The following is a 27447-nucleotide window of genomic DNA, read 5'->3' on the forward strand; positions in this document are numbered from 1 at the left end:
GAACCTATTTTAGGTTTTTGTATATTTTTTAAGGTTTTATATTATTGTTATATCACACAGAGGTATTTGTTCTGTTTCATAATGAATAAAATTCAATGACTAACTTGTTTGAAACATACCCTAGAGAACAAAATTGCTAATGATACAAGTATTAGTTTTACAACAATTAGTGGATCATTTTGAAAATGATGCATAAAAATAAAAATTTTGTTAGAAAATTAATATTTTTGATAGTTATATATCTATTAAAATTTCTCACAGTCCCTTTGAAATATTGTTTTTAACAATTGTATTAATTAATATTTTTCAGGAACTATAAACCATTTTAAGTTTTTTGGAACCTACTTCAGGATTCTTTTAGTCTAATATTTTTAGAACCTGTCTTAAGATTTTTGGAACCTATTTTAGAATTTTTAGAACCTATTTCAGGATTTTTAGAACCTATTTTAGGAACTTAAAAGTACATTTTTCAGAACCTAAAAATCTGAGGTCTAATGATCATGCATACATGTACTCACACACACACACACACACACATTTATTATTATTGCATCTAAAGTTATTATTGCATCACAGGATCTAACACATCTGTCATTTCAAGACATTAGGTTCTCATTTGCATCTTAAACGAATAGCACTCACCGCAATATATAATTTTTCTTTTTACATTTGCACCGACAGAAGGCAAATTCAGTAAAAGAACTTTCTTTTATCCCTTTCATCTATTCTTTACAAGAATTAATGTGATGAAGAATGGAATTTTGTATGGTGCATTAAATAAATAAAATGGATGCCCAATGTCGCAGCAGAAACTGAGTTTTGCCAGAATTGAGTACTGGTTTATTCCAGCTCACTTTAAACTCTGCTTCCCTTGAAAAAAGGAAAAAGTTTAATTCGCGTACTGCAACCACATAGTTATTTGAGGAATAAATATCAAACAGCCCTGAACGTCGTTTTCTTGTACAATTTATGAAATGTTTTGTACATTACATGATAATTTCTAATAAGCCTATTTCTTTCATGTAATGTAATTCATCTCCTGTGCCACCTCATTCCATAGCACATCAATTTTGTCATTATTATTGTACCTTGACCGCACTGTTAAACTTACATATGTATGTGTTGCCAAACAATACAGTGATGAGTCACGTGCAGGTGGTGTGTTGAGAAGAAAGGATTCGTGCATGCGCAGAGCGTTTTGTCACATAGTGCTCCTGTGAAACCAAATTCCTGGGACCTTCACTGTTTTGTCGCAACGTGACTCAAGATGACTCGAGGTGATTTGAGTCAAATGTTTCGTCCGGTGTGCGGCGGCTCATAAGAGCCCCATGTTGAACGTTCCCTCGAGTTGGTTTGCAACAAAATGAGTCGTCGTGACTCATCGTGTCAGATCCGGTGTGTGGCTGACTGTACAATCAGGTTTCCCAACAAGAATCCTGTAAACTCTTCTTTCCCTTCTCATTCATGCCACATGTCCTGCCCACCTACCTCTTCTTAATCTAATTATTCTAATAATATCTGAACATGAATTCTAATTGTGCAGTTCTAAATCATGTAACCTTCTCCTCTCAACTGTCTCGTCATCCCTTTTAGGACAAAATATTTTTCTCAAGATTATATTTTCAAATTCTCTTAATCTATGTTCCTCTTTTAATGTAAAAAAAAAAAAAAGTTTTGCATCCATATAATACTACAGGCAAAATTACTGTTCAATTTTAACTTCTAGTTTCTTAGATATTATACTAGAAGATAGAAGTTTATGAAGAGAAAAGTAACATGTATTTCCTTAATTAAGACTACTTTTTATTTCCTCTTTAATATCATTTTCATTTGCTAGTATTACTACTAAGTACTCGAATTTGGAAACTGTTTGAAACGAGTTCAGACTATTTAACATTACATAATATTTGATATGATGTTCAGAGGAGTGAAATTCCAAAGTAATTATTAGAGTTCATTTCATCACCTTTATCAAACACCAGAACAATGATGGATTCTTTCCACTGTTGAGCAATTTCTTCATTATTCCACATGAAATAAATTATTTTTATCCTACATCATCATTTAAAAGTTCTACCATCTATTCAAAATAAGGCTTGAATCAGCCCAAAAATCACTGTCATTGTCAGTGTCATTAATTAGCCAATGACAGAAAGACAGATAGAGCTTGTATCAAAATAAAATTTGCTAACATATTACATTTCTACTTTCAGTAAACTTGGGTATAAAATAGATTGGAATCAGAAGCAAAGTGAAATCTATGTTGATTGGATCAATGAACAAATATCTGTGCCCACAGAACTTATTGATGATACTTGTATTGATGACGGTAAGGATTTTAACTTAGAGTAAATAAATGTTGAAATTTTAATGTTAAGATTTACTGAAATTATTATTATCTTTTTAAAATTTCTGAAATGCATGTGCTACATGGGCTCAAAACCATGTGAAATCAATGGTCCTAGGTTCAAGTCCTGATATTGACATTGGTGTTTCTTATTGAGTGTCCCTTGCTCAATTTAATCTAATCACCATTCATCCTCATTATCACAGTTAACCGAAAGTGTCAGAAAAGCAATGTTAAGTACTTAAAGTGCAAATATCGAAGCTACGTAAAGATGTTGAACCATCTAGCTGTTGAGTGTTGGTTTATTTAGATGGTGCCAGTGATGAACTGTGCACCCTTGAAAGTTATAATTTTTTTAAATTTTATCCACAAATTTTGGTGTTTTACATGACTTAATATTTTTTCTAGTTGCAGAAACCATATATAACTGCGATATTTAGCCCTAAAATGTGACCAGTGTTCATCCAATTTCTCATATCTTGGAGCAGTTTTACATTTTTTTAAACAACATATCATTATGTGCACATAGATAAATAATAAAGAATCTGCAGAAATTCTAGCAGTATGAAACCTAACACACCTAACCTAACAAAAATGTAAAATTACTTCCTACCAAGGTTAAAGAGCCTAACAGTGTAAAATCACTAATATAGTTAAATCTAATAACACCAAACCAAATAAAACTAATCACATCTAAAATCAAACGATCATCACATATGTACAGTCACAGACACTTCTGTCAATTTTAATGGAATTATTACAACTCATCAGTGATGTGGGGTGATGTCCACACTCGGGGTACAAATCAGTGGTGTGCCTATCAAGGTTGGTGTGGTTCATAACCCCCCACACCTTTTGGGCCCAGTATTCCTAAAAAAATGTCAAAGACAGGAAAAGATTGCAAAATGAGGAATGACTACTAAAAACAAACTTTCACCCCTTTCAAAAATCCAAAATGAGTTGACTTGAGTAGTAAGCCACAGATCCCGGGTTCGAATCTCGGCTTGTCCATGGATGTTCTTTGTGTGTGTCCCTTCATTAATTTTATGGTATCATCTTCACGATTAGCCAAAAGTGGTGGCAAAATAAAGTAAATAAACCAATTCAAACAATCAATCAATGATTTGATTTGATTTTTGTTTCTTAGTGTCATTGTCACATTTGGTTAATCCCAAAGATGATATGATAAAATTTATGAAGGGACAAACACAAAAAACACCCATGCCCAGGTCGGAGTTCGAACTCCTGATGTTGTAGCATGCTGTGATAACCACAACCCCACTGTTGCTTGATTTGGTGTTTTAAACCACTTTATACACAGAAAGGCTAATCAGGACTGGACCTACAGTTTAAAGTGGGATCCAAACAACTATGTGCCTCCATGGGGTACTGATCCGGGACCACATGCAGTCACTCCCCCGCGGAGGTTGGCCAACAACAAAGATGAGTGGAAAGCTGTAACTATTCAGATACATGGGTATCAGTAAAGCAAACTGCATTTTTCCTCAATGGTAATTTTCAATTGGATTATTGAAACACCATTCTTGTATATGAATAACTTTTTTTTTTCATTGCTTGATTTCCCTAATTTCTCCATTTCATGATATCGTTATAGATACAGGCTCGAGCCCTAGCCTGTGCATGAGTGTTTCTTTGTATCCACCCTTCACCCATTTAATTTATTCAACGTTCATCACCATGGCAGAAGTTAGGTAAAGTGATGGAAGAGCAACGCAAAAATAGTAGTAATAATAATAATAATAATAATAATAATAATAATTTCCTTCCAGTGCATCTGCAGGGTACTGTGAAATCAGGAGTCCAGAATTCTCTGTTTATGATTGTCACTCATGACTTCCATAAGCTCATTAGCTACTTATCGCGATTAAATCTATACAGCTAGAAAAAGTCATGAGAGGTGGCAAAAATTCAATATATTAGAGGGGATAAACTAACAAAATACACATTTCTGTAGTTTCTTCAAAAATATTCATTTGGCTTTTTGAGTTCTGGGATACATTTTTCATTCCAAATTATTTCATTATTCACTGCAGAGTACAACACGTAGGAATAAGAATGTGTGCACGTCACGGGTTCAAATCCCTGCCTGAATTGTTCTTTGTGAGGTCCCTTCATCAATTTCATCATATCATCACTCATCCTCATTTTCGCGATTAGCAAATGTGGCAGAAAAACAAAGTAAAATAAACCAAACCAAAACCAAATAGAACACAAAATCTCTTGCCCAAATAAATTCATCCATATTTATGACTGTTTAGCTTACCTCATTATTTTTATTAGAGGCCAAGAGATTAGTATATTTAAATAGAACACTACTAAAACTAGAGCGAAAGAGAGTGTGAGCAAATATTTGTAATATTTGTTGTTTAATCATTATATATTCATATGGAATATATAATGGAATCATTATATATGGAATATATAATGGAATATATAATGATTAAATTACAAATATTTGCTCACACTCTCTTTCGCTCTAGTTTTAGTAGTGTTCTATTTAAATATACTAATCTCTTGGCCTCTAATAAAAATAATGAGGAATATATAATGCTTAAATAACAAATATTTGCTCACACTCTCTTTCGCTCTAGTTTTAGTAGTGTTCTATTTAAATATACTAATCTAACATGGGTACCTGGGGTAAACCCTGGGGGGTAAAGGCGGTCAGGGGCATGATGCTGATCACATCACCCCCACTCACGATCGGATCAAGAAAGTGTGGGGCGTTACCTTACCCCCCACACCCCCTATATGCCTTCATGGCATGGTGATAAGCACAGGGGAGCACTTTACCTTTTTTTTATGTATTCCTTATTAGAAGAAAAAGGCATAACATTTTTGTCCACACATAATACGATCACATTTCATAAACAAATAAAACTACACCCTATATTATGCATACATATTGTGCATCGTGTAAAAAGTTGTGGTGTAAATACAGAGAACATAAGTACTGCAGAAAATTTTCCCGTGAGTTCTTTAGAGAATTTACAAAATAATCTAAGAGAAACCAATCCCCTATGTGTTTCTATAGCAGATAGACTCAGGGACCTTAAAGCACGGGCTTTCAACCATTGAAGCAGGGGGCGAGGGGGTAATGGAGGTACAGGCAGAAATCTTCCCTTTCCCTTCTGGCAGCTGTTTCTACCTGGAACTTGTGAGGCGGAGGAAAAGCCAGCTAGAGTAGATTCTTCCAGCCTTCCCAGCTAATCGAGAAGCACATAAAAAGAAATGTTTCATATGAACTGTAGCTTCAACAAGGCAATAAATATTGTCATTTGAAAATGGTTAGAGATGTGAGAGTGATTGATCTATCTCTGCTACACTAGCTACTCGTTTGTGCACATCACTGCAACTCAGAAGTGTCCATGACTGTACATGCACACCTTGAAAATGTACATTTTCTGCTATATAGTTGCAGGGGTGAAAGAATATCCATGAACACATCATTATCCAGGTGACCACTGTACATTCTATTCATTGTATCCCATGGCATTTTGACCAATTCTTTTTAAATCAAAATATAATTTTATGAGTACATGCAGGGGAAAGTTGCTAGTCCTGGCAAGGTGCCAAAACTTTTTTGGGGGGGTGCAAAGACAGTTTTCTTTCGCTCGTAGATAAGGTTTAGCATAGTGCGGGGGCAAAAGTGACAAAAAGTAAAGGGGAAACTGCATCTCTAATTGCCGCCACTGTTTTTAAGTACTAGATAAATATCGCCAAATTTAAATTTAAATAATACATAATACATAAATGAAAATTTAGACCACACATTTAAAAAATTGTCAATTTGCACTGGACTGTTTATGTATTGTTAATTTACAATTTTATGTTGTTCCAAATTATTCCAAAATAATTTTACTATCACTACTTGAAAATCCCATTTAATGCGTATCTGTTGGTTCAGTTGGTTGTGCAGTTTTGACATCAGCTATCCACGTTTTGCACTATTGGTACAACAAACACAATCCTTTCGTGTACTTTCCCCTTCCATCTGGTGATATCTTGTATTTCTTTTTTGGACAGAGACATCCAACTAATCAAGCTTCAATTTTTTGTGCAATTTTGTTCTTCACATAAGGCCTTTCACTTTTGTCATTGTCATGTCTAAACCCCTTCCATTATTTTAGTAACCATTTTGCACCAATTGTATATTCAAATAAACAAAGTTAAAAATTAGTGATAACACTACATTGATTACTAACACTACATTATAATATTCCATTTTATGTATACTTATAAACAAATAGCATAACTGTAAATTAATTCATATAGGGCAAAAAGCTGTTCTTAGTTCAGAATTAATGTAAAGAAAATTGTAAGCTTAATTGTAACCCTACTTTAATAATAATAATAAATAATAATAATAATAATTCTATCATTAGCAAATTTTCCTGTATGAAATTTTAGAACTTTTAGATTTTGTTGCTTATGATTTATCACTGAGGGTCATTTTCTTAATTTAGCAATTACTAAATAGGTCACTGGCACAGTCAGCACATCTATGTGAATGAACATCAATTATACAATTGGGATTGAACCTACAGTTTAAAACCACTGGGCAATGTTCCTCCACAGGGTATTGAACCCAGGATGGATTGATTGATTGAGTTGGTGTTTTTGATTCCACTTTATGCACAAAAAGGCTAATCAGGACTGGACCTAAAGTTTAAACTGAACTACTAAGTGCCTCCACCAGATAACGAACCAGGGACTCCTTGATAACAATGAACCCATTACCTATGCACACGCATTTGGTCATGATATTGTTTGTTAAGATTAATTTTGTATGGTGATTGGTTTGCTCTTTTAAAATTGATAGTTTTAATATAATATTCTTCTCACTACTAGCTGATGTTTGAGGGAAATCCGCATTCTCTGTGTGAGGTTAAGAGACTCACTTCCCTACAAATGATAAGAAACTGTGTTTCCTTGTTTATTGTAGGATAGTCGAATTGAGTTGTTTGTGGTGTCTGATACTATCCTTCAATCAGATGTCCAGAAATACCACACACACAACACACCTTGTTATCTAAATGCATTCTAGTAACTCCATTCAATTTCCAATATGAGATGTTCAGATATACATTATCTAAGAATATAAACATTTTTCTGTTATACCTACCCAGTGAAGACAAACCAACTTTCAATTTCTTTGCTGAAAACAATGTCACTGAAACACAACAGCATGTAAATATTCCACACTACTATACTGGCAAAATCCAACTGTACACACATGGCATGCAAAACAGAGATTTTTCTTTTATTCAAACACTCATCTGCCAACAACCAGGGACCAGCATGGTGTCTGTGTCTGAGGCTATCAGATTCACACCTCCCCAGAGAAACCCGAAAAAAAATTCTAACAGTACTAAATTTAACACTCCAATCCTAACAAAAATGAAAATTATCATCAATGGTGTCATGACTTGACAAATAGAAAGAAAATCAGTCAAACATTGTAACAATTGGTCATTTATTTTTATTATTTTATTATTATTATTATTACATTCAACTACCAAATTCTTAAAATTTCTACATTTTTATGTTGTCAGAAGAGAGGTAGTTCAAAGTAATATGCATATATTTATATACAGTTTGGTCCAAAAGTATGGAGACACCTGAATAAAAGTTGAATGACATACTGTTCCACAAGACAATGATTATAGGTTTGTAATAGGAGTGGGAGATATGTTATAGGGTATATGACACTGACTACCGTCATCTTTAAACCTGCCATCTTGAATTCAACTTCAAAATTTTAAATGGAAACCACCCTGGTACCATCAGTAAGGTGCTTACCAAATTTCTGGAAACCCGGTCTGTGGATGATAAACTCAAATCAGAAAGGCCACATACATCGACGGATCAATGATGTAGGCTGCATTGTGCAAGAGTCCGAAATGAAGTGCTCATTGTGTAGCCCAGGAATGAGTGTTAGCTGCACATCCATTATACAGATTTTGAGAGTGCATAAGTGGTACAGTCATGTTCAAAAAATCTGTCGCATGGATTTTTTCTAAGTCCAACGTCTTACGAAATTATGTTGGTAGCTCTGAAACAAGGAAGTGTTGTGAAATATACGATCCTCCAATCAGAGTCAAGTTCGATTCGGAGGAGCAGGAGGCGTGACTCACGGTCTTGTCCACAGGAAGTTCAACCAATGCAGCATTTCCAAATATGAGATAACGTCCCCATTGGTTAAATATGTTTCAATAATGCGAATCGGCAGAAAGATTGCGCAAAAGTTTACTTTGTCGTTTTAATGCTTTTAATCATTTCAAATTAGTATTAAATTGTCCCAATTATAGTTCATGAGCTTAATATAATGTATTCATGTATGTGTTTGACAATCATATATCACTCATTAGAACAATTTTCACATTGTTTTCACTACGTGAGATGACATTTCATTTACATTTACGATAAAATAGTGGTTTGGGTGTAATAACAGTTTTCATTAATTAATTTAGAGATGCATTTTATTTGTTGAGTTAATGATTAGGTTAATTCGTTATTTCTCACGAAAAGAGGGAACTACAGCTGAAAGAAAATACACAGCTTGTATTATTGAGGTCAAGAGTTCGTTTTAACATCACTTTTTGCACACACAGGCTAATCACGACTTGGGATACATTTAAATTGGAATCTGAAACATTATGCGACCTGACTGGAACTCGGAAAAGGACACACCGATTACAAGATGTCGATACATTACCACTTGGTCTGGCGAACGCCAATAACAATGTGGGGTTTTGGGAGTGGAAGAGGGGTGACGGAAAGTAGAAAATAAATAGTATTTTTGGGGGTATTTAATGTTATATTTATACACATACAAACCTAAGAAAATATTTATTTTGATACATGTGTGGGGGGAGGGTGGGGAAGGGGGAAAAGAGAGGGAGAGAAAGATATTGGGAGAGATGGGACGAAGAGGTGATTGTGGAAAATGTTTTATTTTACGTTCAGTAATAAAAACAATCAAATCAATGATGATTATCTTATAAATACCATATTTAATGTAATTTTTTTTCAAAAATGGGGGTGGAGCTGTTTGTTTTACGTTCAGTGCAGGATAACAAGTGGAGACACATAGTGATTCGTATATCACTTTAAACTGTAGGTCCAGGCCCCATTAGCCTATCTGTGTATAACGTGGATTAAGAATTCAGTAGAAAATAATGTCGATCTAGTATTTTGGATTTTAGATGCGTTGAGACCACTAAAATTTCCAATTATTATAATAAGAAACCTGTCCTCATATTACCATTTTGAACGAGAGAGAGTTAATTGTATAATCTTTCGTTGTTAGTTTCCAAGAAGACTAATTCAAATAGTAACAATGGGAACGAATAAAGCTTATGAAAAGTTTTTGCCACCATTAGAGTGACAACCCAGTGCGATAACCACTACCCCACGAGTTCGTTCCTTCTTATGGCATGATTATGAGTTAAGGCCAATTCGTTCAATATACATTAGAAATATAATCCCCACCCGCCTCTTTATAAACAACAAACCCAAACACTCCTTTGTAGCAAATGAAATAAAGGTGGTATGAATGTCACAAAACATTTAAGCAAAATCTACTATATTTACGACGCAATCGTTTTACATGGATAGGCTACAGCTTCAAGAATTGTGGCAGTGAGGTGGCTTCTTGTAGTGGTAGGGTAGATATTCGTATGGCAAGGTTCCAGCGTGCACTAGCCAGTAATTTCCGAGAAAAAAACTTCAATTTATTTTATGATGGTAAAGTTGTTCGGTGATAGGCTGTCAGTAGGGACATTGAATTTTCGCGATGCGCGAAATCACGAAATGGAAAAAAAAGATTCAATTCTGAACATTCTGCACGTAACTACACCCCCAATGATGGAATATGCATGAGTTTTATTCGCGAAGTAATGCGAAATGTGTGCTTTTCCATGAAATGAATGCTTTTTTGCGAAATAACCGTGAAATATCATCAAATTAAGTAGAAAACATGCAAAAACCGGCAATCGAGGTTGCGCGCACAAACTGTCGATTTGTAAGGAAACGTTTACCTAAAGTTTCCTACCACTAGCAGCTGAAGAATGTTTTAGCTTCAATCACATCAGGAAGACGCTGTAAATTGGGATTTCCCATGCACATAATCTCAGTTCGAAAACTTCGCTCCCTGTCAAGCTGCATTCCTTTTTTCCCCCGAATGTCTACTCAACTTCCAGTTTCATTGAACTTGCTAGCTATAGCAGCAATAAGATTAGTCTGTTCCCGCACATCAAGGGAAAGAATGGTGTCATTGGTGTTCAGTCATGAATGAATTTTGTTTATCATCATGTGATTTTTAACATGTGTTTGTGTATGTGCAGAAGTGATTATTTTATTTGTTGGACAGCAAGGATATCCTTTAAATACATACAATGAATAAATCACTTGAGATATGCAATTTAGAAATGAAGTGATTTTGTGTTGATGTTTTCTTTTTGGTTGGACAACTAAGTACTTGTGCATGTGTACAGTATATAAAAATGAAGTAGTTTTTTTAATTTATAGGTCTTTTGTATTTTGTTTCCTCTTATAATGAAAAAGTGTGTGCATTTTTTTTTCACCGCTGGTATATACCGCTGATCTAACATTTTATTTACCGCTCTCCTCAGTTTTTATTTACCATAAATTTGTGTCCCTAGCTATCAGTATTACTCGCCGAAGATTATAAGTTTGACTCTGTTCGATTACCCTTATTATTATTATATATAGCAACTAAGTATTGTATTTTATTAATAATTGAAAGAAATAAAAATGTTATATATATTTTTTTAAAAAATAACACTCCTTTCTAATGATTTTTCAATGTTATTTTTGAAAATAATTTTTTCGAATATGTTTTTGAATTTCTCATCATTTTACTAGGATTTGCATAAAAATGATCCATGTGTCATATTCGATGAAATGTCATGTACAGCGAAAGTTATACATTTTTATTTTAGGAAAAATTGTCAAGAAACAAAACAAATAAATACTATTGACATCCTTTTGTGAATAGTATTTATATTACATTATTTTTTGTTCACCATGCATAGTTGTATTCTTGTAAAAAGCATGAAAAACAATATATTCTCTACATTTCGCAAAGCAAATAATATACGAATTTTTGTAATAAGTAAAATGCAATAAATAATTTTTCGGTTTAATAAAGAAATAAATATTGCAGAGTTAACCGAACGGTGAATCGAACACAGAATTTTACAACCCATAAAATGCCTTGTAGCCTTTGCAATGAAGTGATATAGATTCAAGTAATAAAATTTCATGCAAAATCGTACGTTATAAGATTGTTCAAATATATTAAATCATTGTGTCCATAAGTTATTATACTGTCAGCCATTTGGCACATCTCGTTACAAAATCTCAGCACATCACCATTCACTAGTTAATCGAATTGAATATTGATTCACTTCACAGTTCAATGTGCAACAATAGTTTCGACTCATATCACGTGAGATGTAAACTCAATTCAATTTTCTCATTGTATGTAACTTGTATGTTGAGCTCATGTAGAAATTATGAGCTCTAAGCTAAATTTGATGCTACAATCGCTTGATCAACTCTTGCGTCTCACTGCCAGACATTCTACGTTCCTGTTTGCTCCAGGTCGCTTCTTCATTTCATTATCATTGTTTTTACCTCTGTTTCATTCTCATCGTCGTTATAAACCTACGTAATTTCTACTGTTTACAGTAGACAGAATCTACTGTTATCAATTGTAGTACTCTACTGTGTCTCTCGGAAATCTACTCAAAATCAATGATTTCAAACTGAACACTTTCAGTAGGCCTAATGTGTAATTACAGTTGAGGAACTACAAGTGAAATATTCTCTTCAGTACTACATGTAATATTGCATGTAGTGTGTTTGAATTTGAATTTGAATTCAAAATTTTGGGTGCATCAGCACTTAGGCTATTTTGCACCTGTCACTTTATATGGGGTCCAGCCCCTTACCAGAATTAAAATAACATAACTGTAACGTCGTGTTGTAATTAAAATATTAAAATATTCTGAATTCGGTTAAAAGCTGAGGCTGTAAAGAGGCACTCAGCACCCACAAGGACAAAACACAGGACAACACAGAAAATTATACTGGTCATGGGTCCAGTCGCCAAAACCTCGTTCGTCTGAAAACTGAAGCCCAGGGTGTATAACGTGGAAGCAATAATTGGGTGTACATACTTCGTGGAAGGTCTTCCCTTACACCCTTGCAGTGTGTTTAGCTCAGCATGTTAGCTGTAAATATAACTTTTTTTTCCTCCTCACTAACAATTTGTTTTTATATCTATTTAAAATTTAAACCAACCTCACTTCCATGTAGTACACCCTGAACTGGATTTTGCAGACTAACGAGGCTCTGGTGACTGGACCTACTGTTTGTATAATCTTTGTAGGACTGCGTGTGTGTTGTCCTTGTTTGTGCTGACTGTCTGTCGCTTTACAGGCTCAGCTTTTAACCCAGGTAAGGATATTTTAGTTTTCAGACACGCTTTAATTTTTTTTCATGATAAGGGGCTGGACCTCGTATAGCGTGATGGGTGTAAAATACCCTAAGTTTTCAGGCACACAAATTGTAATTCAAATTTAAAAGAATCTTAACATAGATGTTTCAAAACACCTATTGATCTACTGAAACCAGTACAGTAGAGAATCTGCAAGTGAAATTAATTTATTCAGTATAGTGTATAATATGTTAAGTTTAATATTTTGGCTGCAAATATTAATTTCATACCCAATTATTATTATTTTGTATTTATATCTTTTTGAAAATCTGAACACAGTAGATGTTTCAAAACACCTATCGATCTACTGAAAACAGTAGACAAAAGTTTCATTGGAGTAAGTAGAAAAGAGTCATTAAATAATACCCAAAGAAGTCAACCATTATGAATTAATGTTACATACTTTTTTTTATTTCACTTTCCAAAACCTAGGAGCTCAAAATAATACATGGAATGTGATTTACTAGACAGTCTGCTTTTCTGTGATCGATTCGTCGGGCCCAGTCGGGGATAACTTCCGTTCAAGGTAAAAGGGGAAGGGGAAGAAATCCACCACAGTACCATGACGTATTAAGTAACATGTTCACAGGCATCCAATGCAACTGATAAGGGTTCACCTGAACTTGGAAGTGTGGGAAACACGTTTCACGCTGGTTTCGAGAATGCTGTGGCTAAATCTGGAACTAACGGTGGAATAAGAAATAGTTTCTAACATTTAACAATGACATTTCGCTTTTACAAAATATGAGATATGTAGACTTTGATTTATTTATTATAGTAGATGGTAGAGAATTACTTACCACGAAAGTCAAGTTCTAAATTGCAGACATCAAAATGTACTCCAAGTTGTAAAATACATTTGTGATAGACAGCAGATAGGTTAATAAGGTTTACAAGATTGCTAACGACTCTTAAGACAAATGTTCAATGAAGGTTATTCAGTGAGAAAATGGGAAATTATTAAAAATAGCGGCCTAGTTGAGTGAAGATCGAAGGTTCGAATCTCTTATAGAACCGGCTATTTTTTTACACTAATTTTTGGTGCGTAATATATTTAATGTATTGTCGACATTTATAAGAAACAAAATATGAAAATTCTCCTCCTCTGTAACGGTGCAGTCTAAGACTCTGTGCTTTGGATTCCAACTTCAGTGGGACGGCATGGATTCGAGTCGTCCTGTTTGTCGGCCTCTTATCTGTATAGGACCAGTGGCAACTCACCATCGTGAGGAAATTGGGGAGCTACGAGTGACTGGTGTAACCTGGTTTCAGATATCTTCTATAATGGCTGAGGGTTCGACGTACTGACCAACGTCACCTCGTTGCCAGTTGAAGATAACTCTAGGTAGGATTGTGGAAGGGAGACTGACAGTCGGGAGATAGCCCATGGCCCTTCGAGGTTTTAAAATATGAAAACTATTCCTTCCGTAAATCTAATTTCTCGTCATTGTCACGTGAGATTTCTTTTCAGTATGACTGCTGCAATACTAATTAGTTCCTAAGTAGCATAATGAGATGGACAGAGAGATATTAAATTATGAGTTCACTGTTTAAAAAATTAGCATTAACACATTTTTATATTCACATACCTCTTTACAAATTCCTGAGCACGTCACTACAAATGAACCAATCTAGTGCACACTAGAGCCTTGGCTTATCGATACCTATGGGGTATCCTACAATTACAGTCAAACCACAACCTCAATTCTCGAAGCTGTAGCCTCTCCATGTAAAACGATTGCGTCGTAAATATAGTAGATTTTGCTTAAATGTTTTGTGACATTCATACCACCTTTATTTCATTTGCTACAAAGGAGCGTTTGGGTGTGTTGTTTATAAAGAGGCGGGTGGGGATTATATTTCTAATGTATATTGAACGAATTGGCCTTAACTCATAATCATGCCATAAGAAGGAACGAACTCGTGGGGTAGTGGTTATCGCACTGGGTTGTCACTCTAATGGTGGCAAAAACTTTTCATAAGCTTTATTCGTTCCCATTGTTACTATTTGAATTAGTCTTCTTTGAAACTAACAACGAAAGATTATACAATTAACTCTCTCTCTTTCAAAATGGTAATATGAGGACAGGTTTCTTATTATAATAATTGGAAATTTTAGTGGTCTCAACGCATCTAAAATCCAAAATACTAGATCGACATTATTTTCTACTGAATTCTAAATCCACGTTATACACAGATAGGCTAATGGGGCCTGGACCTACAGTTTAAAGTGATATACGAATCACTATGTGTCTCCACTTGTTATCCTGCACTGAACGTAAAACAAACAGCTCCACCCCCATTTTTGAAAAAAAATTACATTAAATATGGTATTTATAAGATAATCATCATTGATTTGATTGTTTTTATTACTGAACGTAAAATAAAACATTTTCCACAATCACCTCTTCGTCCCATCTCTCCCAATATCTTTCTCTCCCTCTCTTTTCCCCCTTCCCCACACTCCCCCCCACACATGTATCAAAATAAATATTTTCTTAGGCTTGTATGTGTATAAATATAACATTAAATACCCCCAAAAATACTATTTATTTTCTACTTTCCGTCACCCCTCTTCCACTCCCAAAACCCCACATTGTTATTGGCGTTCGCCAGACCAAGTGGTAATGTATCGACATCATGTAATCAGTGTGTCCTTTTCCGAGTTCCAGTCAGGTCGCATAATGTTTCAGATTCCAATTTAAATGTATCCCGAGTCGTGATTAGCCTATGTGTGCAAAAAGTGATGTTAAAACGAACTCTTGACCTCAATAATACAAGCTGTGTATTTTCTTTCAGCTGTAGTTCCCTCTTTTCGTGAGAAATAACGTATTAACCTAATCATTAACTCAACAAATAAAATGCATCTCTAAATTAATTAATGAAAACTGTTATTACACCCAAACCACTATTTTATCGTAAATGTAAATGAAATGTCATCTCACGTAGTGAAAACAATGTGAAAATTGTTCTAATGAGTGATATATGATTGTCAAACACATACATGAATACATTATATTAAGCTCATGAACTATAATTGGGACAATTTAATACTAATTTGAAATGATTAAAAGCATTAAAACGACAAAGTAAACTTTTGCGCAATCTTTCTGCCGATTCGCATTATTGAAACATATTTAACCAATGGGGACGTTATCTCATATTTGGAAATGCTGCATTGGTTGAACTTCCTGTGGACAAGACCGTGAGTCACGCCTCCTGCTCCTCCGAATCGAACTTGACTCTGATTGGAGGATCGTATATTTCACAACACTTCCTTGTTTCAGAGCTACCAACATAATTTCGTAAGACGTTGGACTTAGAAAAAATCCATGCGACAGATTTTTTGAACATGACTGTACCCCTATAAGCTGCAAATTATCCACCACCTATCAGTAGACGATCCTGATCGCCATGTGGAATTTGCATGTGTAACCTGCCTGAATTGGTTTATCATCCACAGACCTCATTTCCTGAAATTTGACAAGCACCTTACCGATGGTATACCAGGGTGGATAGGGGGCCCTACCAATACAGCACACACATATCCATGAGACATCTAAAGGATGTCTTCTGGATATTCATGCTGAAATTCTACATATGCATAGGATGTCTCGGAATGTCCAGTAGACATCCATAGGACGTCCATAGGATATCTAGGAAGGATGTGTTTCTTACATTTTTGGATGTGTTTTGGATATTCTGGATATTTTCGGACATCCCATGGATCATTTTTGAACTAGTTTTGAACATCCTGTGGGTCACTTTTGGATGTGTTTTGCACATTACATGGATCATTTTGGACATTCTATGGATGACTTTTGGACATGTTTTGGACATGAGTTCAGATGATAAGGACATAATCTGGATGTTTTTATTTCATTGTGGATAAGGATATATTCTCCATTAAAATTGTACATAATCTGGACATTATGCTGATACTTTTTGCACATACTTTGGATATGAAAAGAACATTCCTGGACTAGATTTACACATATCGAAGACGTCAAGTGCACATATGCTTATAACAAGCACTCCACTCTCTCTCTCTCTCTCACTCACTCACTCACACACATGCACTTATGCACACAAATTCACACACATCTAGACATTCAAAATGTACTTTGTATTCACATGCATAAGCATAGTAAACAGAGATTATTTTTCACTATGATGCAAGGCAGCATCCTCGTGCAAACTGTTGTTGTCTTCGAGATGAGACACAACTTTCGTGGCAACTTTCACCTGCTTGGCAGGCATGTGTGACAACGCACTTTCTGTGGGAGATATTTTTAATTTACGATTTATTACTGCCTATCCGAGTTTGAGTGCTAACACAATTGAGACTAGATACAATGACTGAATCTTTACATGGATATCAAAACATTTATGTTAAATTTGTGATAACAAGTGGATGTATTACCACATATCCCATGAATATCCAGAACAGGACGTCTTGTGGATATCCAGGATGGGAGGATGGGAGATTCTCTGGATATCCCGGACAAGATATCCCATAGATGTCACATGAATATCCACAATATCCATGAATGTGATCTCGACATTGTTGATATCTTATGGACGTCCCTTGGAGATGTGGGCTGTATTGGTATCTGGGTGACGGCAGTTGAAATTATGTGCAATAATCCTCATGCTACGCTTGCCTGAGATCAACCCGATCTCAATGCGTTCTGCCTGCGTCCAAGCCTTGCTGTGTTATGTCACCTCACCTGCAACGATAAAGCAAACAAAGAAATGTTAATAACTTCGTCACCACACTTGGGGCTAGAGCAACAATAAGCATACCATTGAACTCATGAAAAAATTTTGTATTCAATTGAGGTGTCACAAGTTATAGTTTCCATTTAAAATTTCGAAGTTGAATTCAAGATGGCGGCCATCATGGTCATATACCGTATAACATTCCCCCCCTCCCCCTATTACAAACCTACAGTGTTAGTTTTGTGGAACAGTATGTTATTCAGGTGTCTCCATAATTTTGGACCACCCTGCGTATACCATATTTTGCTGAAATTGGAAATGAGTTGTGATCTATATGAAACACAATATAACAGAAAATAAATGTAAGTAATGGTAAGTCTGTGAGTCTGCTCGCAAGGATAAAATTTCTGTGAGGTATGAGAAACAAAGGATAGACATCATGACCTTGACAACTTATAGCCAGTCACCCTAACTGAATGATATGGAGAAAGTTCCACTTGTGATTGAATGGGTACTAGAAATAAATTAAAAGATAAATTCAACAGGTCAGAGATATGGTCTATAGTATCGTAGTTAGGATTAACATGGCGACCCAGCTCTTAGCACCAGCAGAGTTTAGTCGACTATACTATATGTTCCTTTACTAGACAAAAATATAGTAGTGAAATATTTACATTCTTGCACATAACATGAAGTCAAGTGAGTTCAAATCCAAACATTTCATTTTTGTTTTCTACTTTTCTTTTTTTAATTGTGGCATTGAAATGTGTATAAAGTGTAGTAACAGTGTGAAATTAATCTGTTTTATAAATTCTTTGTAATTTGATGTAGAACTTGAATTAGGTTTTCATTTGCTCAACTTCTTTTATTTTTCTGGCACTGAAGTTAGAAGGTATGAGATTGAAAGATGAGATTATCTTTTGTAATGCACTTTTGGTGATAGATATTCAAGTGTATTTTTCTTTTCTATAGAAAATATCAACAAATTATGGACAGAAATCCTTGAAAGTGAATTCAATTACACCCCTTTACTGAAAATGGGTGAGAAAGCAAGAAAAATGATTATTCTAGTTAAATGTAGTGTCGCTGCTGCATATAGAAACAAATGCACAGAAAGAATAATCAAGACATTGGATAAGAAAATTAACAAAATAGCCGTTTCCTTTGCAAATGGAAACCGAGATTACATGGAGCTTAGTAAGTATAGCGTACAGATAGTTGTAATATATGTAAATTGCAGTACTTCACATTTTGAAAATGGTTTCCTCCATTTTTACAGCCATTCTTTCTCACTGTTACAATAAATTGCTGTGCCTAATTACATACTCATTTATTTTTGTGTACTATAATGTTATTCAGTTGCACCATTTTTCTGTATTATTTGTTGCTAAAGTCAGTTGTTCCAAATATGTGTGTCAAAGTTAAGTAAGTGGCAAGTTAATAGATAGTTCTATAGTTCTAGGAGAGAAAGTGAGAGGGGAACCAGGTTGCGAAATCCTAGGGGCACAGACAGGGATGATTTCCCCTCACCAACAAACTTGTTCTAAAAAATTACCCACCAAAAAAATTCTGGTTAGGGGTGTACTTGTTATAACAACAAGAGATAAGCTATTAGCTTTGACTTCAAATATACTTTACAAAGGATAAATCGAAAAAAAAAGCACACACACAATCTAATTGATTTGTATTAATAGAAATCACAAAGTACCTAGGTAAGCAAAAACTTATCAATAAAGAAAACAACTACAATACTCATTCAATATATACAGGGTGTCCACGCTAGAGGGATCGAGAAATGAGTGATAATTTCTAGTGAACAGAATGTATTGGTAACATAAATTTTACTTTTACTTGATACAAAACTCACCGAGTTTCAGACGATGTTCAATGCAACTCGATATGTGCACCTTTGGTGGCTCTGCACACATCTAAATGGTATTCAACTTCCCGCCAAGTGTTCTCTAGCATTTGGGGAGTCACAAGCGCTACTGCATTTGTGATGCGGCCCCTCAGTTCCTGCAAATTTCTTGGTCTGTCTCCTTGATAAACAACGTCCTTAACATATTCCCAGAAAAAAAATCCAAAGGGGTCAAATCGGGTGACCTGGATGGCTAGGCAAGGGGTCCTTCTCTTCCGATCCACATATCGGGGAAACATTCATCCAAGAAGTCACGCACCTGTCGATGATAATGGGCCAGTGCTCCATCTTGCTGGAAAATCTATCCTGGGGGAAATTGGTCTATGGCGAAGTTCTGCAACATGTCCAGGTACACATGTCCTGTGACTGTAGCCTCTAAGAAGAAGAATGGTCCAATGACAGAGTTCCTCGTCAATCCACACCAGACATTCACTTTAGGCGTGTCTCTCTCATGTTCTTGAATAACATGGGGAATCTCTGAACCCCATATCCGACAGTTGTGCCTATTGATTTTGCCGCATAAATGAAAGGTTGCTTCATCCGAGAAAACAATCTTGTCCAGATACGAGTTGTCATTTTCAATTCGCAGAAGCATTTCAGCTTCAAAATGTGCCCTAAGCGGACGATCATTTGGCTTTATGTGGTGATGAAGCTCGATCTTGTAAGCAGTCAAATGGAGTCACTTGTGTAAGACCTTGTGAATAGTTGATCTAGGAATTTGAAGTTCGGAACTAGCTCTTTGGATAGACTTCCTTGGACTCCTTGCAAATGCCGTTCTCACATGTTCGATTGTTGCCTCATTCACAGACACTTTCGCATGTTTGCCGGTTTGCGGTAGTAAAGAACCTGTTTCTCGGAGTGTTCTGTCCCATTGGAGAATCACTTTATGACCAGGTGGATCCACATTCCACGTATGATGAACACGGCGTTGAACCCGAGTAACAGATTTCTCTTCTGCTAGCCATAACACACACTGAACTTTCTGTTGCGGTGTCCACATGTTTTCCACTGCGCGATCGACTACTGAATGGCACCTGGCTTCCTTTCGAGACAAAAGCTATTGACGCGCATGCGCGACCGTGTAGCTGTCTGAAAACAGTGTTGCACAATCTCAGAGAGTTTCCCTTTCGTGTCATATGAAAAATACAGCAATATCCTTATCTGGTTTTAAATGGCGAGCATTTATTTCTCGATCCCTCTAGCATGGACACGCTGTATAATCGGAAATATATTGTGACAAATGTTTATTACAAGCACCAGAAGAAACTACAGTACTATGTTTCAACATATTCCCCCCTAGTTCAATGCACCTATGCCAGCACTTGATAAGGGTACTGATTCCACAGAAAAAAAATTGTTTTGAACGCATGCGTAACCACTCATGCACCACTGACTGGACTTTGTGGTCATTCTGGAACCTCGATCCACTTAGTCCATCTTTCAGTGGACCAAAGGTGTGGAAATCGGAACGTGCGAGATCAGATGAATATGGAGGGTGGGGTAGCACTTAAAACTTTAGGTCCTCGATGGTAGATAATGTGACACTGGCAGTATGTGGTCTTGCATTATCATGGCACACCAGTGGACACCAGACCACATTGTCTCTGCAGAATGGCTGGTTTCAGCTTTTCACACAAGAGGTTGGAGTAGGTAGTAATGTTTACATTATGACCTCTGGGCATTTTACGTATGAAGTAATGGGGGAGGGGGGTGGGGAATTTAAGGCAAATCATCTCCTGTATCAAATCTTCCACTCGAGCAGTGTCGCTTTCTGTGACTGCAGTGACAGAGTGACCTGGATGCGGAGAATCTCCAACACTGGTTATGTCCTGTTTGAACTTCGCAGCCCATGCATACACTTGTGATCGACTCATACAGTTGTCACCATACTGAACTATCGTGCGGCGATGAATTTCTGTCATTTGTTTTTCAGACAAACAGAAAAAGTACATATGCAAGTGATTTTCATGTAAAAAACACTTTGATACAAAATTGAAATTATTATGTAATGTTAATGAAAGATAGATCAAGATCAAGAAAGTGTAAGGGCATATTAATGCACTTATAACTAATAGATGCAACTAAAGGTACAATTTGTAAAATCATTAAATCTGAACTTTGAAAATATACTTTGAAACAAACATTTCTCCTGAAATTGAATGAATGAAGTGTGAAATTTAATATTCAATAGGTCCACTTGTAAGTTTCAAACACCTTTGCACACGTTTTCTCATGCTGCAGACTAATTTCTGGCATTCTTGGGGCGTAATCTCATTCCATACTTCGGAGTTTTATTCATGAAGTTCCTGAACATTCCTTGGCTGGCGTCTGGCTACACTAACACCAATGGTGTTCCATAGGTTTTCTATATGATTCGTGCTGGCCAAGGCAACAATGGGATTTCCCTCGCTTGATTCCAAGCCATTGTTGCTGCTGACATGTGGCAAGTCGTATTGTCCTGCTGGAAGATGAAGTACCCATTGTGGGGGCGTCTGCAGCATGGATTATCAACCACTGTACCTTCCTGCTTGAATTTGTTTATTGTGTTCGCCACGCAGGTTTTACTCACATTCAATGTGACTGCAATTTCTCTATGAGATCTATTGCATCTGTACATACCAATTATTTGCCATTTCATGGCCACGGGCACAGATTTTTTCCCCATTATCACGTAGTTTGCGATTCAAACAGCCTGTTTATTATCAAGCCTAACGAAAACAGGTTTGGACTTGCACAATGTCGAATTATGTCTTTCTGCACCATCTATTGACACACATTTCAACTAATGACTGCTAAAATTTGTTCACTCCAGTGCAGTCGCTGAGGAAGATATTGTTATCTGAAGACCTCTCAGTTTTCGCTGTATTATTTTTATTTTGCAAATTTTAGAAAAAAATATAAAAGACGAGAAAATTTTTTTGGATTTTTTTTTGCGCCAAAACCATCGTTCATGTTCCACAATAGTGGAAAAAATTCAGTACTGTCATAACGATGTTGGTTATGTGTATACACATTCATCTGTATTTCAAAATGCTGGATTTTTCAGTTAAGAAATTTGATTTTCCAGTTTTGTATCTCAAGAACTACAAGACGTATACCAATATTTTTTCGGCCATACACACACTATATTACTTTCATACAATTTCACTCCATATTTGTACCAAAAACTTTCGGTCAGGATTCATTTAAATGAAAAAAGTTGGTGCTCTTAAACTTTTGGTAGGGACTGTAGTTACCTTCATAGTCACCGATTTTGATGATATTTGGTACACAGCTTTGCTTTGCTCCAAAACTGACTCTTGTAAATTTTTCTCACTCTTCATATTTTTTGATATTTTTAACTATTATCATTCCTCTCTCTACTGAGAAAGTCCTGTCATTGTCTTATCATTTTCCATGTAAGAAAGAAAAGTGAGATTGAAATTTGTCCATCAGTAGACCTCGGATTTTTAGGTTCTAAAATCTGTGCTTTTAGGTTCCTAAAATAGGCTCTAAAAATCCTAAAATAGGTTCGAAAAACCCTAAAATAGGTTCTAAAAATCCTAAAATAGGTCCTAAAAATCCTAAAATAGGTCCTAAATATCTTAAGTTAGGCTCAAAAAATCTTGAAGTAGGTTAAAAAAACTTAAAATAATTCAAAATTCCTGAAAAATGCTGATTAGATATAGTCAAAGGCAATGATAATAGGACATCTATATCCTGAAATCTTGCATCTCCACTGCGATGGCAGAACTTACAATTGGAAATTTGCTATTAAAATCCACTCTTTGCTGTATAGTTAGGCAAGAATCTTTTTTTCATGTTATCCTCAGTCAAACTCCGCAATTTTATCTGTGAGGATACTCTTGTATGCTGAAAATAATATTTCAACAAAAACATTGTCAGTGGTGCGAACATCAAATGCTGAAATGTTAGTTTCCAAGGCGTGCATGCCACAAAACACAGAAGTGATGTGAAAATGAGCAAGACCACAGAGCAGACTACTTTGGACTTTACAGGTAACAATGGCACCAGACATTTTGTTTTGTTTAGAGCTTTGAAAAATCACCATGTATTTGGAGGAAGGGAAATCGACAGAGAGTATGTTTCAAACACCTTCGTCATTGAATTTTTTCATGACCAAACAAAGCAAATGCCTCTGGGTGTCATAAAAATTCTGTAAAACCTTTAAAAATGTATAAAAACATAATAAAAGGCTTGATTTAGGTGCATAAACCTAAAATAGGTTCTAACGTGCAAAATAGTTTTTTTGTTAGGCACTATAAAACTTCATCAGTTGTTGTGTATTTTAACGAAACGCTGAAATAACTTATTATTTCTTACACACCTGCAAAGGAAGAAAATAGGTAACAAATCTAAAATCTGAGGTCTATTCATCAGCAATGAACTGAACAACAGTGGGCCTATGCTGAGACTTAATTTGCTAATGAACGTATATATTCTTATTATACAGGGACAAGATGATAAACCACTTGATTTTGTCTTGGTTTTTGTGCTGATACTGCTATTTTTTTCACTGCTGTTTCAATGTTTTTAACTGCACACTTGTGGAACGAGATGTGGACATGTTGTTGAAAATGCTGAAATGTATGATCTTGATCCTTGAATAGATGTTGCATAATGTTCATTCTCTTTGAATGTTGTTATTATTTTTTTTTCAACATTTTCAAATTCTCTTTCAAAATGTATGACCATTCTGTTAATATTTTTTTTCCCTTGATGTGTTTTTCTTTGTAAATGTAAGGTCTCTGTAAGCTTGCATGGGCTGCAACACTCTTGAGAGTACCTTCTAATCCATCACTGCAGCCTTTTTGATGGACAAGAAATACCACTCAGGGTGTGCCCTGAACTTATCTACATGATGTAATAAATTCGAAACATTCCATTTGTTTCATAGTGAGCAGGAGCTCTATCAAAAAAATATAATAACCTGAATATTTTATATCTTTTTGCTACAGAAATTTAGCATACCTCATTGAAAAGTACAAAAGCCAGTGTAGAGTGAGAGAAAATCAGAAATGATATGAAACTGTGTGTTCATGTCTTCATCTTTAGTTGGCTAAATATCTGCCATTCCTATTCATGAAGGCATATCTCTAAACCAACAAGTACTTTCCATCTGTTTCTATCCTGGACAAGATCAGTCCAACTTATAATCATCGTTACCAATTTTGTTCAGACCCACTTCATTTCCACTTGCATTTCAATAACAAGCAAAAAATAGAGTTGTTTGTCTATTGTTTTATTGTGCATCTTGAAATTCATTCTGCAATCAAAAATTATAGTTTTCATCTCATATTGATGATAATGTGCAGGGAAGGTGTAAAGTGTTTCAGATCCCACTTTCAGATCCAAGTCCCAATTACCCTTTCTGTACATAAAATGGTCTTCAAAAGTCCATATAACTTTCTGTGCATAAAGTGCACAGAGGACTATGTTTTTTTCCAACATGTGGTTAAATGCCTCAAACTCATACATTAGTTTGTTAACTTCAGCTTGAATGCAATACAGAAATAATTTGAATATCTCCACTCACTTTGTTAGTGTTTTGAAACTTTTCCTTTAGTTGAACTAGTTTTTCCTTTCCAGCAGGTGATTATCAGTTCCTCATTCACTTGCTTCACTATCAACATCTGAACATAATTTGGTTTATCATGTTGTTGCAGTGGCACCAGGATAAACCATGTAGGGGTTCTGAGAGGATGCAGAATGAAATTTAGGGGGTGAAATGTTGAAATGAAAACATGAACCATGCATACATGCTTTAACTATTGTATCAAAAACCAATCAATGAAATGAAAATATGCCATTGAAACTGAACACTACTAGTGACGTTTCACTTTTGCTTGCTTTGACTACAACAGTCACATGTTTTGTAATTTGAAACAAAGATTGTTTGAATTTTTATTTTAAGTTCACTTTATTTACACAGATAGGCGAATTGGGATTGAACATACAATTTAGAGTGGTATCAGATTCAGAACCATAATGATGATGAGCAGTGGTGGTCTAGTCGGTTGGCCATCTGACTGCCATGCGGGAAATCTGGGTTTGATTCCAAGAGTGGGTGATCTACAGTTGGAACTTTTCCAGCCTTGTCCCTGGGGGCAACCCTGGCAGCATCCCTGTGGTATAAAGGTCGTTGGAGCATGGTGCTGATCACATCACCTCCAAAATGTCCACAATCGAGAATATGTGAAACCCTACAATCACATCCCCTAATGTGCCTTCATGGCACAGTGCTATGTACGTACACGGGGAACTTTACCTTTTACCTTTATCTGAACCACTATGTGCCTCAACTGGGCTTCGAACCCATAACCCCTTGATTTTAATGTGACAATGTCACCACTATGCTCTCAGAAAGATATGAACAAAGTTTAAGGTATTTCAATGACACATATTATGTATAATGAAAGAAGAAACAATTCTAAACAATATTAATGATGAATGAGAGAAAATCAACAGCAGCTGAACATTATAGAGAATGTCCCCTGTGCATGAAAGTAAATGTGGCTTCTATTTCAGATAAGAATCCAAAACTTTCCTATTGTATTAGTGTTTTCGGTTAATAATAGGTTTTGAAAAGGTGGTGCTGAAGGGTGCAAAGAAGAAAATTAAGGGATGTGCAAGCACCCCTTTGTGCCATGCTGGCATTGCCCCTGGTATGTTCACATCTGGTCGCACAATATCCCGGCTAAAAATATGGAAAAAGCATTGAACAAATTAGTAATAATTAGCATGTAAACAAGAAAACAATCAAGAGTTTTATCATGTTGTCCCTGTATACTTAGAATATATATCTTTTAGCAAAACACAAGTGAGGCCTCTGCATAGGCCCATTACTGGTACAGAGCAAATTTCAATCTCATTTTTCTATCTTGCATGGAAAAACATAATGATAAGACTTTCTCAGTCGAAATGGGAATGATGGTAATTAAAAATATCCAAAAATGAGAAAAAATCGATTGTGGGTGTGTTGAGCTGTTTAAACTTGAAATTTGAGCATTTGAATGAAGTAGATAGGTGAATTCAATATCGGTAAAGGAATAAAACAGGGATATATCCTTAGCTGAATCCTATTCAATATATTCTTATATGAAATTGCTAAAATATGTAAGCAGAGAACAAAACTAGGTTTGTGGAGTGTACAACCAATATACCTTCAAGTTCTACTATATGCCAATGATACAGACATGGTTTCCCCTATAGAGCACAGGAGCAGTTAATTCCCAGTAATGCATGGTATTTACCTCAAGAATGAACAATAAAAAATGTATTTATCTTTTCACAATTTTTCGCTGAAATTTTTACACAATAAACCATGTATTTTTTTCTGTAACGTGTTGTATTATTTTGCTGAGAAAGAGAAACTGCAAGTCAGCTGGCCTGGCCCAGTTTCTCAGTTGAACCCCCACAGAACAAGTCATGCCATAGTGAAAGAAAGCTTCCGGCAGCAGGCAGAAGCTTGAGTTTGGTACATGAGCAAAATACATGCAAAAAGATACTTTTGAACCTTCAAGAAACACACATGCACAGTTAATGCTCTTACAGAAGTTGCGAGTGAGATCTCCTTGCTGCTTCCTTACTTCCAGTGTTGCCTTTTGGGGTTCAAATAGGAAGCACATATTCAATCTTCTCTTTGTATCATTTCTGTGCCTAACATCTTGGAATAAATGCAAGATTGTGGCAGAGATGGATGAGTAGAAATGAATGAGTGTTGGAATACATATGAAATCCATTCATTACAAAGAAATGAAAACACAACTAAATTTCGAAAAAGGACCAAAACAAAATATGAACTACAACACACAGACACACAGAGAAAATCAAACTTAAAATTAAAAAAAAATGTGATTATCAATTTTGTTGCATCATTTAAACTCTACTCATAAACAAACATGACACATT

The 27447-nt window shown here is 35.5% G+C and overlaps 1 protein-coding gene across 1 annotated transcript in view; it reads left to right on the forward strand.

Annotated features, from left to right (window-relative positions):
• LOC145982795 (uncharacterized) overlaps window positions 1-19997 on the forward strand; it is a 39799-nt gene extending 19802 nt beyond the window's left edge. Inside the window, exons 3-5 of the mRNA XM_083116163.1 lie at window positions 2214-2329; window positions 18591-18815; window positions 19909-19997. Of these exons, the coding sequence (XP_082972289.1) occupies window positions 2214-2329; window positions 18591-18815; window positions 19909-19997 (430 nt within the window). The remainder of the gene's footprint in view (window positions 1-2213; window positions 2330-18590; window positions 18816-19908) is intronic.
• The last annotated feature ends 7450 nt before the right edge of the window (window positions 19998-27447 follow it).

Source organism: Lepisma saccharinum, chromosome 2 (genome assembly GCF_977018435.1).
Source record: "Lepisma saccharinum chromosome 2, izLepSacc3.1, whole genome shotgun sequence".
In the NCBI taxonomy this organism is placed as follows: Eukaryota; Metazoa; Arthropoda; class Insecta; order Zygentoma; family Lepismatidae; genus Lepisma; species Lepisma saccharinum.